Source organism: Taudactylus pleione, unplaced genomic scaffold (genome assembly GCF_031769625.1).
Source record: "Taudactylus pleione unplaced genomic scaffold, aTauple2 ptg000522l, whole genome shotgun sequence".
NCBI classification, from domain to species: domain Eukaryota; kingdom Metazoa; phylum Chordata; class Amphibia; order Anura; family Myobatrachidae; genus Taudactylus; species Taudactylus pleione.
This window is the reverse complement of record NW_028284924.1, coordinates 4,480,011-4,498,082: the sequence shown is the minus strand read 5'-3', so window position 1 is coordinate 4,498,082 and position 18,072 is coordinate 4,480,011. Positions and strand designations below refer to the sequence as shown.

The window sequence follows — 18,072 nt, the reverse complement described above, 5'->3', positions numbered from 1 at the left end:
ACCACTACTGGGGGCACTGCATAAGGGAGGGGGGGACTACTGCTGGTGGCACTATATAAAGGAGCACTGCATAAGGGGGACCACTAGTCACTAGTGATGTCAGTGGGGCCGGCCCCAGACAGTAGGCATTCCCATGGGAACGCCTCCGTCTGGGCAGCGACGCCCCCGGCACGCCTGCCAAAGGGGGCGTGCTGTCACTCACCATCGACAGCATGCCCCCTTTGTAGCGAGACCCATAGCTACAGCTTGCCCATCGCTATGCGGGTCTTGCACATGCGCACGACGGAGCCGGCTCCCTCATGCGCATGTGCACTTGGCCAACATCGACCCGCTTGCGAGCGCTCAGCGCTCACGAGTGGGTCTGAATCAGGCCCACACTGCGGTCGGCGCTACACTGCATAACTAGGGCGGGTCGGTACCCCCCCCCTGCGCGCCGCCAGTCCTACAACCGCCCTTAGTTACGCCACTGCTGCATACAGAGGCCAAATCAGCAAAAGACCCCTCAGGCTTACTGATCTCTGCCCGTGAGGGGGCGACATTCACTGATTTAGGGGAGCCAAATTAAATTATATCTTGCCCACCCCCCACTCTAAAAGACCTTGGTGCGCCCCTGGGCGTGACCAACATAAAAGGGGCTGGACTTTAAAAAGTACTTGGTCATTCATTAACCCCTTCCTTTCCTCTTCAAACACACTGTTACTGTAGGTATACAAAGCTCCCTTTCATCAACAGACCTATTTCTTGCACCCAAACATTAAAGTGATAGCATTCTCATTAAATAAATATATCTATTGACCTTCCATAAGAGCAAACATTGCATTTATCATATTTAAATTTATTAAATAAGCATATTGTCCCCAAACCAGCCCTGACATTAATATTATAGTATTCAAATGTAATATATAGGTCAATTCCCTCCCACTCTGTCCCAACATTAAAATAGAATTTGCATCTAGTATATAGGCCTATTGTTCCCTGTCCAATGTGGACATTAAATTAATAACATTCACATATAATATATTAGCCTATTCCTCCTTCTGGAGACACAATTATATTTAAAGTATTGAAAATTGAAATAGGACTTTGGGCCTGATTCAGACCCGTTCGCTATCTGCATACGCTTGCTGGATGCGTATGCAAATTTGTCAAAGTGACGCCACGGGAAGTGATAGCTCGCCAAGGCATAAGCACACCCACCATGTCTTAGCGAGCAGCCACTTTGTGTATGCGTATGCCCAATCGCACAGGTAGAGCCGCCCACCAGCACCACGTCATCTCCAGGAAGTGTATTAAAACATTGGTACATCGAGCCCCATCGAATGTGAACGCAGTGCTTGAGGTAGCTTTACCCTACCGCAAGCATTGCAAGGAAATCAGTGTAAAAAAATGGCTGGTGACGTGTACTATGACGCTGCCTGTTAATTATGCACGCCTCTAAAACGGCGTTGAAACACTCAGCATGCCTGCGTTCGCATCTCCAACCCCCTGTTATTAGTGTCCAGCCCCTGTTACCACCCACAAACGGCCTCTCCTGTCACTCACTACCCTTGGCTGCCTTTGCTGAGCGAGCAAGAGGGATGCGATCGCAGTGTGTAGTTCGCGCACGCACAGAAAGAAGCGTGCGCGTACGCAGAACATCGGGCCGCTTGCGAACGCACAGCGTGAGCGAGCATCTCTGAATCAGGCCCTTAATCCTACCAGACAGCACTAAAATTAAATGACAAGTATTCACATTTAAAAATTCATCCTATTTTTTTCCCAACCAACGCAAACATTAGTAGCAAACATATTTAAAGAATAAGCCAATATCCCACCAGCAGCCCTGACATCAAACTAGCAGTATTCTCCTATAATAAACCGCCCTTTCTTCTCCCCTAGCTCACCCCCAAAATTAATTAATTCAAACTTCCCTAGCATTAACAGTCCCATCATTCCAAATTAATTAAAAATACACCATCATAACTCCACTAAAATCACCCCCTATCACCTCCCCCCGCCATTACATGAATAGCTCACCATACCCACCAATGCCAGCCATATTACATTGAGTCTATCCTTCTTTTATCTTGGGCTGTATACTGTAGGTAAAAAATAGAAGCAATGGTATCCTGCACAGGAAAGTAGTAATGATAATAATAATATCAGATAACCAACTTATAAGTCTATCATATAAGGCTACTACAGATGTCCTCTTATATCTTTGCCGCTTGTGTGGCAAATGTGCGCATGCAGTACACCATGTGACTTGGCGCGCACATGTGCGCCACATAATGCCATGCCGCGGCTGCGTTCGCACCATGCAGTCCTATGGATCGCAGGTGCTAACGCAGTACGTGTACCCGGGCGCACATCTCATGCCACATGTGGCTCGATTTGCCGCACAAGCGGCAAAGATAGAAGAGGAGACATCTGTATGTAGTTTACACTCAGGTTGGTGGTGCTCCCCTGGGTTAAGAACTGTACCGATACATACTCAGGGGAAGCAATCGGGAAGCCGACTGCCTATATACCGGCCGCCGGCTTCCCGACTGTCTTATCCCAGCAAGGGTGAAATGCCGGGTGTCTAGATGTAGATGCCCGCATTTCTCCGACGCCGGGAGACCGGCACCCGGCATCACGATCGTAGTGATGCCGGGCGCCGCGAGCGGACAGCCGCGGGGGGGAGGGTTAGGTTTAGGGCTCCCGGGGGGGACTTAGGGTTAGGCACCCCCCCCGGGAGGGTTAGGGTTAGGCTAGGGGGAGGGAGGGTTAGGGTTAGGCACCCCCGGGGGGGACTTAGGGTTAGGCACCCCCCCGGGGGACTTAGGTTTAGGTAGCAGGGAAGGGGGTGGTTAGGGTTAGGCACCCCTAAGGAGGGTTAGGGGGGGTAGGTTAGGTTAGTGGATACTTCTATTATCCATGATCGGAATTTCCAGCGCTGTCGGGCTTCCGCTGCGTCGCACTCTGCTCCTGTCGGGCTGACGCTGACGGGAATCGTACCCATTCCATACTCAGAGACAATACTGCAAAGGAGACTTGCAACAAAAAAAGAAGAACCCTTTGTGTGGGCACAATTTTATATTCATCCACAAGATACAAACTGTATGAAAAATCGTACGTGTAAAAAATATAACCTTTAATTGGCATAATTAAAATATGCGGCATCAGGAGCACTTTTATAAGTAGTACCTGCAAGAATGTGGCACTAATTAACAGAAGATTATTATGGAAAACCAAAAGACACGATTTGTAGATAATTATACATGTACCAATAATAAAGGAATTTACATTGTGAAACAATTTATTTTACTGGGTGAAAAAATATATTTCGCTCATAAAATCTCAGTATTAATGAGAAGAAATTCAATACCTGGGGAGAAATTAGTCATAGGAACAATTATTATTGTATCATAATTGCTGACCTACAGTCACTGATGAACATCATTGCCGCTAGTTTACCATATTACCTATGTGCAATTCCTATTTACAGTACCAAGAGTATTGTTATATACAGTAAATGCAATATGATAAACTTGTATAGTCAAAAAACTGCAGTAAAAATGTATCTTGATACAGAGAGTTGGTTATCTCCAGAGCCACCTTATATCATATCCAAGATGGATCATTTGCAATTTATGTATACTGCAGAAATAGCCACAAAGCGGTTGAGGTATTTTTAAAAGTTTCATAGAATGTAATTCAGGGGACATTGATGAGCATATAGAGAATTAATGAGAAAAAAAGATTATTAACATTTGTACAACCTGTTCCAAAATAACCTTATATAAGTATGCCTGCATCAGAATGACATGTAAATAGCCACACACCAGTAACAAAAACTCAGGGCAGTATTCAATTAGTTTCGCACCCGCGATAAAGTTTTGCCTGCCGGGCTTTTCGCCTACATCGCGTTTTTGGGCGTGGAAACTTATCATGCGCGTCCCCGCTATTCGCCGTATTCAATCCCAAAAGACGCGAAAACGTTGACACGCGAAGTCAGAACATGCGGAAAGTGGGGTAATCAGCCTGAACCCCCTAAAAAATGTAGAAACATTGGGGATGAATGTAGTAGTGCCCGAATAGCAATAATAAAACTGGTTGGGATACCTAAGTTGGTACAATAGCCTCTAATTAGTGTCTTGAAGAATGGCATAAAGCAGTATTTTGGGGTGAAAATAAATAGTCCTGTCAAATTTGGGGTACCTCGAAATGGGTGCAAGCAACTTTTAATGTTTCTAAAGTGAAGATTTATTAAAAGTAATATCCCACACCCATAAAAGCACCTGCAACCCCAAAAACACTTGACCCCTTCTTAGAGCACCCCCAGAACCTTATTTCGCTAGTTTTTGAATTTGTCCCCCAACTTTCTGCATTTTTGCCCCCAAATTCAGAGTACTTTTTTGGGGTGTTCCTAAGTTTTTTTCAGGAATTTTTTGATGCAGTTGTCCCTTGGGGGGCTGTACCAAGAGTTCTGAGTGGTTTCCCCACTCCTGCTATTCAGAGGCGAATCTTTTTCACCTATTTCATTGCATTGACTGTCGGCGATAACTATACGGCGATAATTTTCCAACAGACGAAAAGACGCAATCGGCGATACTTTTTTGCATATCTCAGCTTTTCACGTCTAATTGAATACGGCCCTTAGTCTCTTTCTGGCACAGGGCACCAAAAAGTCTAATTACGGCTCTGATGTTGAGCTTACATATAGAAAAAAGATAAATGCCCCTTCTGCTGTTCCTATAGAGTTAACCGGCATGGACCCTGTTGCTAAAATGCATTGCAGGGTTCCACTGTTGCACCAAATGAGAGAGTGACTATGAAAGAAGGGAGAGGGAAAATACCGGTGTGTGTCACCAGTGAAGTGAATCAGTGTTACTCTCCAAGCTGCAGAAGGTAGTTCCCGGCGTGAGCCCTTGTACTGGACGCGTGTTTCACTTGTAAAGCACGGGGCTTGTTCACCAGTTCAGCCTAACCTTTCCTACTGATCCTATCTTAAGTCTTATCAGGGGACCAATCACATCTCCTACAGAGGTAATAGACTTGTGGACTGACCTATAGGAGATCCAGAATCATGGACTGAGAATGTGCAGATGATCGAAAGCTTACATAAAGATTTGGCCAGTCACATCTCTTATAGAGGTGATGGACTTGCAGGCTGACCAATTATCGGTCTTGATGGACCAGACAAACCAATAAATTATATATACAGACTTTGCCATTATTGGCTTCAAAAGTACAGTTATCTAACTAGTACTAGGTAACTAGGTAACAAGTTAGTATGGGCAAATATCCCAATTAAAATTAAATGTATTCCTTAATCCTGTATGACTTGTTAGCACTATACATAGTAGATATCGGATAATAAGTATATATGCTTTCATAGATAGATACCGAATAGTCGTCTATCCTAATAACACTATAATAAAATGTGTTATGTACCAAAAAAGGACACACATTAAATATAGTAGATGTAGATGAGGGAACCTAGAAATGAGAGTGTTCCCTAGATATAAATCTATACTTTCTATGAGAATCCCAAATATGTAGAAAGGCATACTAAAATGAGATCGCCCTTAGGGCCTGATTCAGAGCCACTCGTAAGCGGCAGTTCGTTCGCTCCGAGCGATGTTTGGCCAACTGCGCATGCGTACGGATCGTTATACGCATGCGCTAACCAGTCAGTGCAGCCGAAATTCATGTGCTCGCAAAATAGCGAATGCCTGCTATTTTGAGTGACAGAAAGAGGCGTATGTGGGTGGTAACAGGGGAAGGTGCTTGAAAATGGGGAGTGAAAATCAGAACGCAGGCGTGCTTAAAGGTCAAAACGGGCGTTTTATGGGTGTGCATATTTAAAACAGCAGCGTCATTGACCACGTCACTGGGTTATTTTATAGTCAGAACTGCTCGCAAAATTGTGGTAGCAAACACCAACCCCAAGAATAGCGAGCAGTTCATACCCATGTCGATGTACTCGATTAATCTAATAAATAGCGGACATGACGTAGGATGCGAGCGGCCAGGGGGCGTATCTTTCCAAAAAACGAACGCAAGTTTTGTTCGCTCGTTCAGACATAGAGGCGTGAACAGACCGCAAACAGCGAACGGTTCATTTGAATAGCCACCCCTTGTTTTAGAACGAACGACCGCAAATAGCGAGTGGCTCTGAATGAGGGCCTTAGTTTGATGCCAGTGTGAATAATTGGAAAATTAGAGTATGCCATATTAAAAAATAGAGTATGCCATATTTAATATATGTCCACAGAGGTATATGCTAACAATAAATCAACAGGGTGGATATAAAGGAGAGTGTATATATATAAATATATATATATATATATATATATATATATATATATACACCAAAATATCCATAGCAGAAAAAAGTAATGATAATTGAGTGATAGGTAAAAAATGTGGGTAAAAATTTTGGGCGGGGGGGAGTGTTGGAAAATTACATAATATCCTAGTATAGAATAAAATTCATATAGTAAGAACAATATTAACAAGAAAAAGAGAAAAAGTGTATCTATCTGCTCAAATGTGAGATAGTGTAACATTTATATGGGAAATAAAAATAATCGTAAATCATTATCACATCCATAAAAAAACTAAAAATAATTTGTGTGACAGAAATATATTTGTTTGTCATTGGAAAAAATTATATTGTGTGAAGAAAGAATAAATAGTAAATCGAAAAGAGATGTATAATGTGTAAAGGTGGAGTGCGAGAAATGGGAAATGTTCTAAAATGTGTGTAAATAATAGTGACAAAAGCATCTATGACGTGATCAGAATATAATAAAATGATAAAATGTATGTTAAAAACAGAAGGACCTATGAAACACACAAAATGAATTTCAGAGACAAAAAAGCCTTAGAAGAAATAAAAAGCTGGGAAGATGTTGTCCTCAAACATTCTGGCAAGGGAGGTTTGGCCTAAAGACCTTTATATTATAGAGGCATATAAACAACTTGACAATAACAACTGTTATAAAAGAATCCTTCTGAATCCTACAGATAATTTTGTAATTAATTACAAGAGGATTATTGATAAAAGTCTAAAGGAGAAGATCATTAATAAATTTGAATAGGACTTCCTTAAAGTCACCAACCCTAGGATACCAACTTTTTATCTTTTGCAAAAGTCCACGAAAACCCTCAGGAACCACCTGGTAGACCTATTGTTTCAGGGATAGGTGGAATTTTGGAGAAAGCAAGTAATTTCTTGGATGTACATCTGAGGTAGCATGTTTTAGGACACAGCTGACAAGCTAAGAAAGATTCATGAAGTAAAGCTAGGAGACGACCAATATTTGGTTAGTTTTGATGTTGAGGCATTATATACCAGTATCAACCACAGTCAGGGCATCAATGCAATCTGGTTCCAAGAATTTCTCTTGTAATTGCTACACTTTGTCTTACATTTTAATTACTTCACCTTTGACAACAAGTACTATGTCCAAAGCCAGGGCACAGCTATGGGAGCCACGTGTGCATCAACCTACGCCCACCTCTTCTTAGGTTGGTGGGAAAAGGATAACAGTAAAAGGATATGTGTTCCACGCTAAGTGTGTTATAGCTGCTCCATTAGAATAGAAGATATTAAATAGGTGTATATGGAGCACTTGTAATAAGTATAGGCAATATTGAAAACACATAAAACTGCTTTAAAAGTAGTAGAGCTTTGTTTTATTAAACAAAAATGTTGTGATGTTTATTGCTCTTTTTGAGCAAGGTGTCAGGACCCGAAGGCGGGAGGTATGGATGTTGTATGGCCGTGGAGGGTGAAGACTTCAACTCGATGTTTGGAGATGCAGGCAAGTTACTCACCAACTTTCCCTAATCCTACCTGTCTCCTGGCAGTAGTCACATCCTCTGTGTTGCCGCGTTCTTCTCTCTCCCACCGGCGCTTGTTCTGAATACCGGAAGTGCTGTAGCTGGTACTTCCGACATCATTAACCACTGGAACGCCAACCGGCTCGAACTGTTCGAAATCAGCCAGCACACCGAGGAAAAGAGAATCCTTGACAAAGTGCCTGCCAGCATGAAACGCGTTGCATACTGGGATCCGAGACACCTGCCGAAATCGGAAGTACCAGCTACAGCACTTCCGGGATTCAGAACAAGTGCCGGCGGGAGAGAGAAGAACGCCGCAACACAGAGAACATGACTACTGCAAGGAGACAGGTAGGATTAGGGAAGATAGTGAGTAACTTACCTGCATCTCCAAACATCAAGCTGAAGTCTTCACCCTCCACGGCCATACAACTTCCATACCTCCCACCTCCAGGTCCCGACACATTGGTGGGAAAAGGAATTTGTATTCTGTGACAAAGATTATATCCACACACAGAACATCATCACGTGGCTCAGATACATAGACAGTCTGTTCCTGATCTGGGAAGGCGACACAGGCTCATTTAACAATTTTGTACTTGCTCTGAATGATAATGACTCAATTTAAGGTTTACTTTTGACATCAATAAGGACAAAATCTCTTACCTGAGCCTCTTAATATGACGACAATACAATAAAAACATCTTTGTATAAAAAAGATACGGCTACCAACAGTCTACTGCATTTCTCAAGTTCAGACCTTCCTTCCACTTTACAGAATATACCCAAAGGAGAGTTTCTAAGGTTGAAAAAATATTGGTCTAATGATGACATTTACAAATTGAAAAGCATCGAACTGACCAAAAAGTAACAATAACATGGATAGGGTGGAAGAACAATAAAAAAGGCCAAAATTATTACAGATCAAACAGAAAGAGAACCTATGATTTTTAGACAACAAAAACAGAAAATGAGTGAGAACCAGGAAATTAGATTTGTAGGAGATTTTTGCAAAGAGTGGAAAAACATTCAGGAAATTAACCAAACTCTTTGGCCTATCCTTTTGTGGCTTTGAGTTGGAGGAGTTCTCCAAACCTGAGGGATGAATTGGTCCATAGTCACTATACCAAAGTCACCCCAAAAACCATTGATAACTGGCACATAACCTTGTGGCACATGCAAAGTATATACTACAGAAAAACTTGGTTCTGGATAAATATGGCAATACTATTAAAATACAACAATTTATGAATTGTCGCGCAAATAACGTCATATACTGTATTGTATTACTTGTGATTGCCACAAAATGTATGTAGGGATGACCACTCGAATGCTCAAACAGAGAGCATTAGAGTATTAAGGCTCCAAAAGAAATGCAGCGTCTGATCTTTCTAAAAAATAAGCAAATAACCCCTATTGCAAGACACTTTCATTTCTATCACAAAAACGCCTACAAGGGTTTGAAGATCTTTAGATTGGAGAGTACACATCTTGGAATAAGAGGTTGTGATATTGCCACCAAATTACTCAAAAAGGAGAGTCTTTGGACCTTCAAATTGGGTGCCTTATCGTCCCATGGACTTAATGATTTATCAGCTTTGGAGTCTTTATCCCAACTTGAATTATATCTTCTGTGGATTTGACCTTGTTTAGTTGTATTCAAAAACCTTCCATTTCTTTCTACCCCCCCGTCCTTTTTGTTTTTTCTATTTACTATTAATACTAATATATTTTTAGGTATTATGCACCGTAGGGTTTATTTCCACTTTCACCTTTTTCTGTAACACCACACGATTTTTTTGCACCTGTCTAGTGTAATATAACATGTTAGGAGTTCTAACACTCTTAACATTATTTGTATTTATATGTTATGTTTAGTAAGATGATCACATCATAGATGCTTTTGTCAATATTATTTACACACACATTTTAGAACATTTCCCATTTCTCACACTCCACCTTTACACATTATAACAATGTTATCATACACCTATATGGACCTACAGTATTTTTAATATGGCATACTCTCATTTTCCACTTGCATCAAACTAAGGACGATCTCATTTTAGTATGCCTTTCCACATATTTGGGATTCTCATAGAAAGTATAGATTTATATCTAAGGAATGCACTACTATATTTAATGTGTGTCCTTTTTTGGTACACAACACATTTTAATATATGTAGTATTCAAGTTTTTATGCTTGTTTTTTGCAGTGTGCTGGGGGAAACCTTTTATTTTCCTTGTAGTTCAGAGTAAACCCCTCCAGTTACAAGCACCTGTGAAATAGCATTAAGTTGATATGAGCAACCACTATTTTGTATTACATTTTAAAAGTTATTAGAATAGGTGACTATTTGGCATCTATCTATGACAGCATATATACCTATTATCTGATATCTACTATGCAGGGACGCATCTATAATGGCTGCAGGGTGTGTGGGGCACAAGGGCCCCTAGGTCCAGGGGGGGCCACACGCATAGACAAATGCAGGGAGGGATTCCGTCTGCCTGGAAACCCCTCTCCCCAGCCCATTACAATGTCCACAATAGAAATAGTAATATAATAGGAATGTACTATCGCTGCATGTTCTTCTCAGTATCACAAATGAAATAATTAGCACCACCTGTGGTTCTTTTAACATGTATCAGCCAATAATAAATAACATGTGCACCAACTAGGAGATCTGGAAAACATGCACTGTTAGGGATGTGCTGCTATAGAGCCCAATATGTACATATATGTCCAGGGCAGTGCTAGGTTCTTCTGCTGCTCCCTCAGACTCCCAGACTTGCTCTAATACTCTGGAATGGTGCCCACATCTAAAATAAAAACATTCAGCTCAAGCAGGATGGCCCTACTGCCGAATCTAATGGCTTACTATGATTGCTAGTCCTCTATATGCTGGAATTATGACACACAATACACTATGTATGACACATATAATGGGTTACTGTGATTGCTGGTCCTCTATATGCTAGAATTATGACACACAATATACTTTGTATGACACATATTAAAGCTGGATTAGTGCTAATTATACCCTCTTCATGGACTGGCCACACTCACTCTAAAATCAAGCATTTGGAAACCCCCCTCTAGAAATCCTGTGTTTTCCACTGACACCGCTGGTATCAGCGCTGCCAAAATCACCTGGAAAATGGCCGCCATGATCATTTTTAAGCAACAGGATCCATGCCGGTTAACTCTATACCAACAGAAGTGACTTTTATCTTTTTTTCTATTTGTAAGCTCAACATCACATACCCCGGCATTGCCTGTCCACTGCATCTTGTGCACACAGGCAGTAAAAGGGTTTTTGCTTTGTGGAGTTACAACTCAGTTCCCTTTACTATTGGCCACTGACACACATGAGCACAGAGACGTCTGTCTCACTAATTGCAATTTCATCCAATATTGCTGGTTATAACATAACCCTAACTGTTGCACTGTCTGAGCAAATGGCTATTGTTGTTGCAAAGATGTCCCCTGAATTACATTCTATGAAACTTTAAAAAAGACTTCAACCACTTTGTGGATATTTCTGCAGTATACATAAATTGCAAATGATACATCTTGGATATGATATAAGCTGGCTCTGGAGATAACCACCTGTCTGTATCAAGATACATTTTTACTGCAGTTTTTTTGACTATACAAGTTTATCATATTGCATTTATATAACAATACTCTTGGTACTGTAAATAGGAATTGCACATAGGTAATATGGTAAACTAGCGGCAATGATGTTCATCAGTTACTGTAGGTCAGCTATTATGATACAACAATAATTGTTCCTATGACTAATTTCTCTCCAGGTATTTAATTTCTTCTCACTAATACTGAGATTTTATGAGTGAATATATTTTCACCCAGTCAAATAAATTATTGTTTCATAATGTAAATTGATTTATTATTGACACATGTATAATTATCTACAAATCGTGTCTTTTGACTTTCCATAATAAATTCCAAGTTAACAAGATACTGTATATCTTATGTTAACTAGTGCCACATTCTTGCAGGTACTATTTATACAAGTGCTCCTGTTTCTGTATGTTCTTCCATTTTTGTTGCAAGTCTCCTTTGCAACAATGTCTCTGAGTCTTTATACTGTAGGTGGCAGACTACTGTGTCTTCCTTCCTAGCTGCCTGAAATTGTGGTATGGCAGAATTTGTATAGGGAAGTATGTATATAATAGAGAGAGAAACTCACATGTGTAGCATATGCAAATATATACTAGCTGAAGTACCCGGCGTTCAAGTTTTATTATGTGATGTCGTCCAGATGCATCCAGTGGAAGGTTTAGAACAGGCTTCTCGGGTCAAAGTTCTTCCCAGCACAGTCCTCCGTGAGTTCCGACCGGGACCCCAACTACTCCATTAGGCCTCCCCAGAGCAATTGACACCCTCTGTGAAGTTTTTATCCAAATCCATCCAGTAGAAGGCAAAGAATAGGCTCCCCAGTGTTACGAATCCCATGTGAGACCCCTAGAACGCGGCTAGCGAGATCTTCTGCCAATAACAACCGCCCGTTGTTCCCTTAGAACTCGGATACATTCACCGGTACTTAGGTGGCCGCCTGGACTTATGCTCGAGGTAGTAGTGGCTCCCATGGAGATACAAGGGAATTCAACAGGTAAATAATGTACAGTTAGTACTGACACATTGATTTTAAGGATATCGATGGTAAAGATGTTGTGAGAGTACAGTTTGTTTTTTTGGGCAATAGCTTGGGAGTCGATGGTGTGGCAGCTGTGCCGATGGTGCAGCAATGGTGCTGATGGTGCAGCAGTGATGCCGATGGTGCGGCAATTATCCCGATGGTGCGGCAATGGTGCCGATGGTGCAGCAGTGATGCTGATGGTGCGGCAATTATGCCGATGGTACAGCGATGGTGTGGCAATAGCCGTAGATAAACAGTCTAGGGTTAGTAAATGGCTCTGAGAGCCGATGGTGCAGCAACTGTGCCGATGTTGCAGCAATGGTGCCGATGTTGGGGCAGTTGCCGTAGACAAGCAGTCTATGGTTTAATAATGGCTTTGAGAGCCGATGGCGCGGCAAGTGTGCCGATGTTGCAGCGATGGTGCCGATGTTGAGGCAGTTGCCGTAGACAAGCAGTCTATGGTTTAATAATGGCTTTGAGAGCCGATAGTGTGGCAAGTGTGCCGATGGTGCAGCGATTACCGTGGATAAACAGTCTATGATTTGATGATGGCTTTGATAGCTGATGGTGTGACAAGTGTGCCGATGTTGGCAGCGATGGTGCCGATGTTGGGGCAATTGCCGTAGGATGAACGTTGGCAGCACGGAAGCTGCTGGATACGGCTAGGAAGCAGTTAGGAGATTGGTGGTAGCATGGAAGCTACCTGGAGTGGCCTGGATGCCGTATGGTGAAAGATGGCAACTTGGGAGCTGATGGATACGGCTAGGAAGCCGTTTGGAGATTGGTGGTAGCACGGAAGCTACTTGGAGCAGCTAAGAAGCTGTATGGTGAATGATGGCAGAACGGGAGCTGCTAGATGTGGCCAAGAAGCCATTTGGAGATAGGTGGTAGCACAGAAGCTACTTGGAGCGGCTAAGAAGCCGTATGGTGAACGATGGCAACACGGGAGCTGCTAGATGCGGCCAGGAAGCCGTTTGGAGATAGGTGGTAGCACGGAAGCTACTTGGAGCGGTTAGGAAGCAGTGTGGGAGTTCAGTGAACCAGAGAACATGACCAACCTGACTCTGCAGCCAGGCTGAGGGAACTCACAGACACTCTATAGTCGGCACAAGTGCAATAGATCAGTGAGTATAAATAGGCTGAAGTCCCAATCAGGTTTGCAATTGTGGAAAACACATCACTTCCTGAGGCGTGCCGATGTCCTAGCAACAGGAAGAACTGGAGTAACCCCGTCCTGTCTGGGCAAACTATCAGAAAGTGTCAAGTCGTGACCGCGACTTGTAACACCCAGGTCAAAATTCTGCCCAGCGTACACCAACGGGAGTTCTGACCCGGACCTCAACCCCCTATTATGTCTTCTGAGATCAGTTACCACTCTGTGAAGTACTCGTCCAAATCCATCCAAAAGAAGGCACAGAACCAGCTCCCAGGGTCAAAGTTCTGTCCAGCATACATCAATGAGAGGTCTGACCAGGACCCTAACCCCCCTAAAACCTGGTAAGGATCCAACTGGTCCACCTTGCGTAGGTTTCATCCCAATCAGTGCAGGGGTGTCCGAATGCATAACTGGAAAGACAATCAAACCAATGAATTTTATATATAAGATTTGCTGAACAAAATTATGCAATCTTCCCATTGTGCGCCGCAGGCCCATGGACAGAAAAAAAAAATGTGGTCCATCAAATGAGGGTTTCTGGGTACTTAGAAAAACCCCAAACCACTGAACCCATCATGACATCATAGGGTTTGTTTTCCTACTGGGAAAACTTCAAATGAAGACTATGGCCAATCAACCTCTAATGCCTCATACATGCAGAGCTCTGTGGGTGTGTTATTAAATTGCTGTAAAACATAACATTATTTTTTAGTTGCTCTTTGTGTTGTAAATCTATTTTTTTGTTGTTATGTCTTGTAGGAGCATCTGTAACACAGGAATACGAACATTTCCAGATGTCACTAAAGTTTTGTCTGTGGGATTAAATTTAATTCTGTAAGTAATACTCTTTGTTCTCTTATTCTTATTAGTATTATTATTATTATTATATTACTTCCATAGATTAATACATTTATTACATAACAACATTATAATACAGTACATAACATGAGACAAATGGAGGAAGAGATCCTGCTAACAACAGTGCATAAATCTATAGGAAACAAGAGAAATACAGAATGTGCATTTGGGTACTCGCACAGCTAGCTGCTGTCTGGAGATTATATATATATATATATTGTGATAATGTCGGGGTAGCGGCTCCCTCTCCTGGGGTAGATGGACACCACCTTACACACAGCAGCCTGGAAACAGCACTCCAGTCGTGGATTTTCGTGCAAGCTGGACGGTGACAGTTTTTATTGTGCAATTTCAACAATCAAATAAACAAAACATAAAATAAACCCTAGCCCGGCTGGGCACTATCTAGACAGCAAGTTCCCTATCTAACAGAACAGAAAACAAAATCCCCATCCACAGTACCTTCTGGTTTACAGCCAACAGTGTCTCAGAGCAAGCTAACCTGCAGCCTGCTCTCCCAGGTACGAGACACTCAGCTACAACTGAACACAGCTTAAATCAGCCAGTTCCAGGTGTAAGCCCTAATGAGCCTGCTACCAGGCTGAAAAGGCCCAAAACATGGAGTGGCCTGTGGATGGAGCCCTCCCTCTCCTCACATCCACACCCCCAGGACCCAAACCAGCTTTTCCAAAAGCCGATACTCTGGTCTGTTTGCAAAACAGACTTCTCCTGGGGTTTTTTAGAACACATAGGCCAAAAACCTAGGAAAAATGCACCTGCCATCGATCACTTTACCAATGCTTCTATCCCCCCCCCTTTGTTTCGACCTGTGGGGCGGAACAACCGCAGCCCCCAAACAATGGACACGTGACAAAGCATATGCATTGGCCAGCTGGCTTCATGGCCTGTGTTCTACCGTAAATTTAAAGGTTTGTAATGCCAAGAACCATCTCATTATTCTCGCATTACTGTCCTTGTTTTCTGACATCCACTTCAGAGGGGTATGGTCAACTTTCTTCCCACCAAGTAGTACCTGAGAGTCTCTAACGCCCACTTTATGGCCAATGCTTCTTTCTCGACCATAGCATAGTTTCTTTCATGTACATTTAATTTCCAGGTTAAGAAGAAATTCAGGTGTTCTTCACCCTCTTTGCTTTGGGACAGGACCGCTCCGATGCCTACATCTGGTGCATCAGTTTGTACAACAAACTCTCTGTCAAAATCAGGGGTCATCAGAACTGGTTGGGTACATAATGCTATTTTTAACTCCTGGAAAGTCTTCTCTGCTTCAGGACCCCATTCCACCATGACTTTCTGTTTGCCTTTGGTAAGGTCAGTCAGTGGGACTGCAATGTTGGCAAAATTGAGTATAAACCTCCTATAATACCCAGTGATCCCTAAGAAGGCTCTCACCTGCTTCTTATTCAGGGGTCGTAGCCAGTTTTGTATTGCCTCGATCTTATTGAGCTGTGGCTTTGTCAAACCTCTGCCAATGGTGTACCCAAGATACTTTACTTCTTCCATCCCCAGACAACACTTTTTTGGGTTTTCTGTAAAACCTGTCTTATAGATGGAGTCCAACACTGCTTGTACTCTGGGCAAGTGAGACTGCCAATCAGGACTATGAATGACCACATCATCCAGATAGGCAGCAGCATACTGTCTATGGGGCCTTAGAATCCTATCCATCATTCTTTGAAAGGTAGCAGGTGCCCCATGTAGCCCAAAGGGCAACATCTTGTATTGAAACAACCCCTCTGGTGCAGAAAAAGCTGTCTTATCTTTGGCGTTCTCAGTTAACGGCACTTGCCAATACCCTTTGGTTAAGTCAAGAGTAGTTAAATATCTGGCTGTCCCCAGCCTTTCAATTAGTTCGTCCACCCTAGGCATAGGGCAGGCATCGAACTTTGACACACTGTTCAATTTCCGGAAGTCATTGCAGAATCACACACTCCAGTCGGGTTTTGGAATGAGCACAATGGGACTTGACCACTCACTATGCGATTCTTCAATTTCACCCAACTCTAACATTTTTTTAATTTCCTTCGACACTGACTCTCTTTGGGCTTCTGGTAACCTATATGGCTTTAGGTTAACCTTAACCCCTGGGTCAGTGATTATGTCATGTTTAATGACTGTGGTTTTCCCTGGTAGGTCAGAAAACAGAACCCTATTTCTTATCAGGAATTCCTTAACTTCCTGCTGTTGACTTGCTGACAGGGTTTTTGCCACTGTCACTTCGGGTACCATGGGCCCAGGGTTTACTGGAGGGGCTCAGACTGCTGACAGTGCTTCTCTATCCTTCCAGGGTTTTATAAGATTTACATGGTATATCTGTTCTGGCTTTCTTTTCCCTGGCTGGTAAACTTTATAATTGACCTGCCCCACTTTTTCTAAGATTTCAAAGGGTCCTTGCCATTTAGCCAAAAGTTTACTTTTGACTGTGGGAACCAACACCAACACTCTGTCCCCAGGAGCAAAGTTGCGTAAGCGAGAATTGCAGTTGTATACCCTCTGCTGTGCCTGTTGGGCCTGTTCCAAGTGCTCTCTTACTATCAGCACCAAAGCAGCAATTCTTTCTTGCATTTGAGAAACATGCTCAATAACTGTTTTATACGCACTGGACTGCCCCTCCCATGTCTATTTGGCAATGTCAAGTAATCCCCTTGGATGTCTCCCGTACAATAAATCAAAAGGGGAAAACCCTGTAGAGGATTGGGGAACCTCTCTTATGGCCAACAGCAAATAAGGTAACAAGTAATCCCAATCTCTACCATCTTTGTCCACTACTTTCCTTAGCATGTGTTTTAAAGTTTTATTAAACCTCTCTACTAACCCATCGGTCTGGGGATGGTACACAGATGTTCTTAACTGGTCAATTTTAAAAAGGCAGCACAACTCCTTCATGACTTTTGACATAAATGGGGTGCCTTGGTCAGTCAGGATCTCCTTAGGTATACCCAACCTGCTAAAGACATGGACTAATTCTCTAGCAATGGTCTTGGTTGACGTATTGCGTAATGGTATCACTTCCGGGTACCTGGTAGCGTAATCCATTATCACCAGAATATATTGATGGCCCCAGGCAGATTTCATTAATGGCCCAACCAAATCCATAGCTATTCTTTCAAACAGAACCTCAATAATGGGTAACGGTACCAGGGGACTTTTGAAATATGGCCTTGGAGCATGATACTGACATTCAGGGCAGGATGCACAATAGTCACATACCTCTTTATGGACCCCGGCCCAAAACATCCTCTGCACAACTCGCTCAGTGGTTTTCTCTACCCCTAGGTGGTATCATATGATCATGGGCCAGTTCTAAAACTGTTCTTCTGTATGCTTTGGGTACTATTAATTGTTCCACAATATCTTCCCCCTTCTTAGTCACCTTATACAACAAATCCTGACATACTTCCATGTGAGGATATGACAAAGGACTATCGGTGTCTATGGGTTTACCATTGAACACCTTGACATTCTCCCTGGCTTTTACCAGTGTAGGGTCATTTAACTGCTCCACGGCAAAGACCTCTCTTCTGACCTCTAAATCAGGCAGACGATCAACTGGCT

General features: G+C 42.6%; 1 protein-coding gene across 1 annotated transcript in view; it reads left to right on the top strand.

Annotated features, from left to right (window-relative positions):
* Nucleotides 1-18,072, top strand: part of LOC148501292 (lutropin-choriogonadotropic hormone receptor-like) — a 216,859-nt gene that overhangs the window by 119,586 nt on the left and 79,201 nt on the right. The window contains exon 5 of the mRNA XM_088450689.1: nt 14,398-14,472. Coding sequence (XP_088306815.1) covers nt 14,398-14,472 — 75 coding nt within the window. The remainder of the gene's footprint in view (nt 1-14,397; nt 14,473-18,072) is intronic.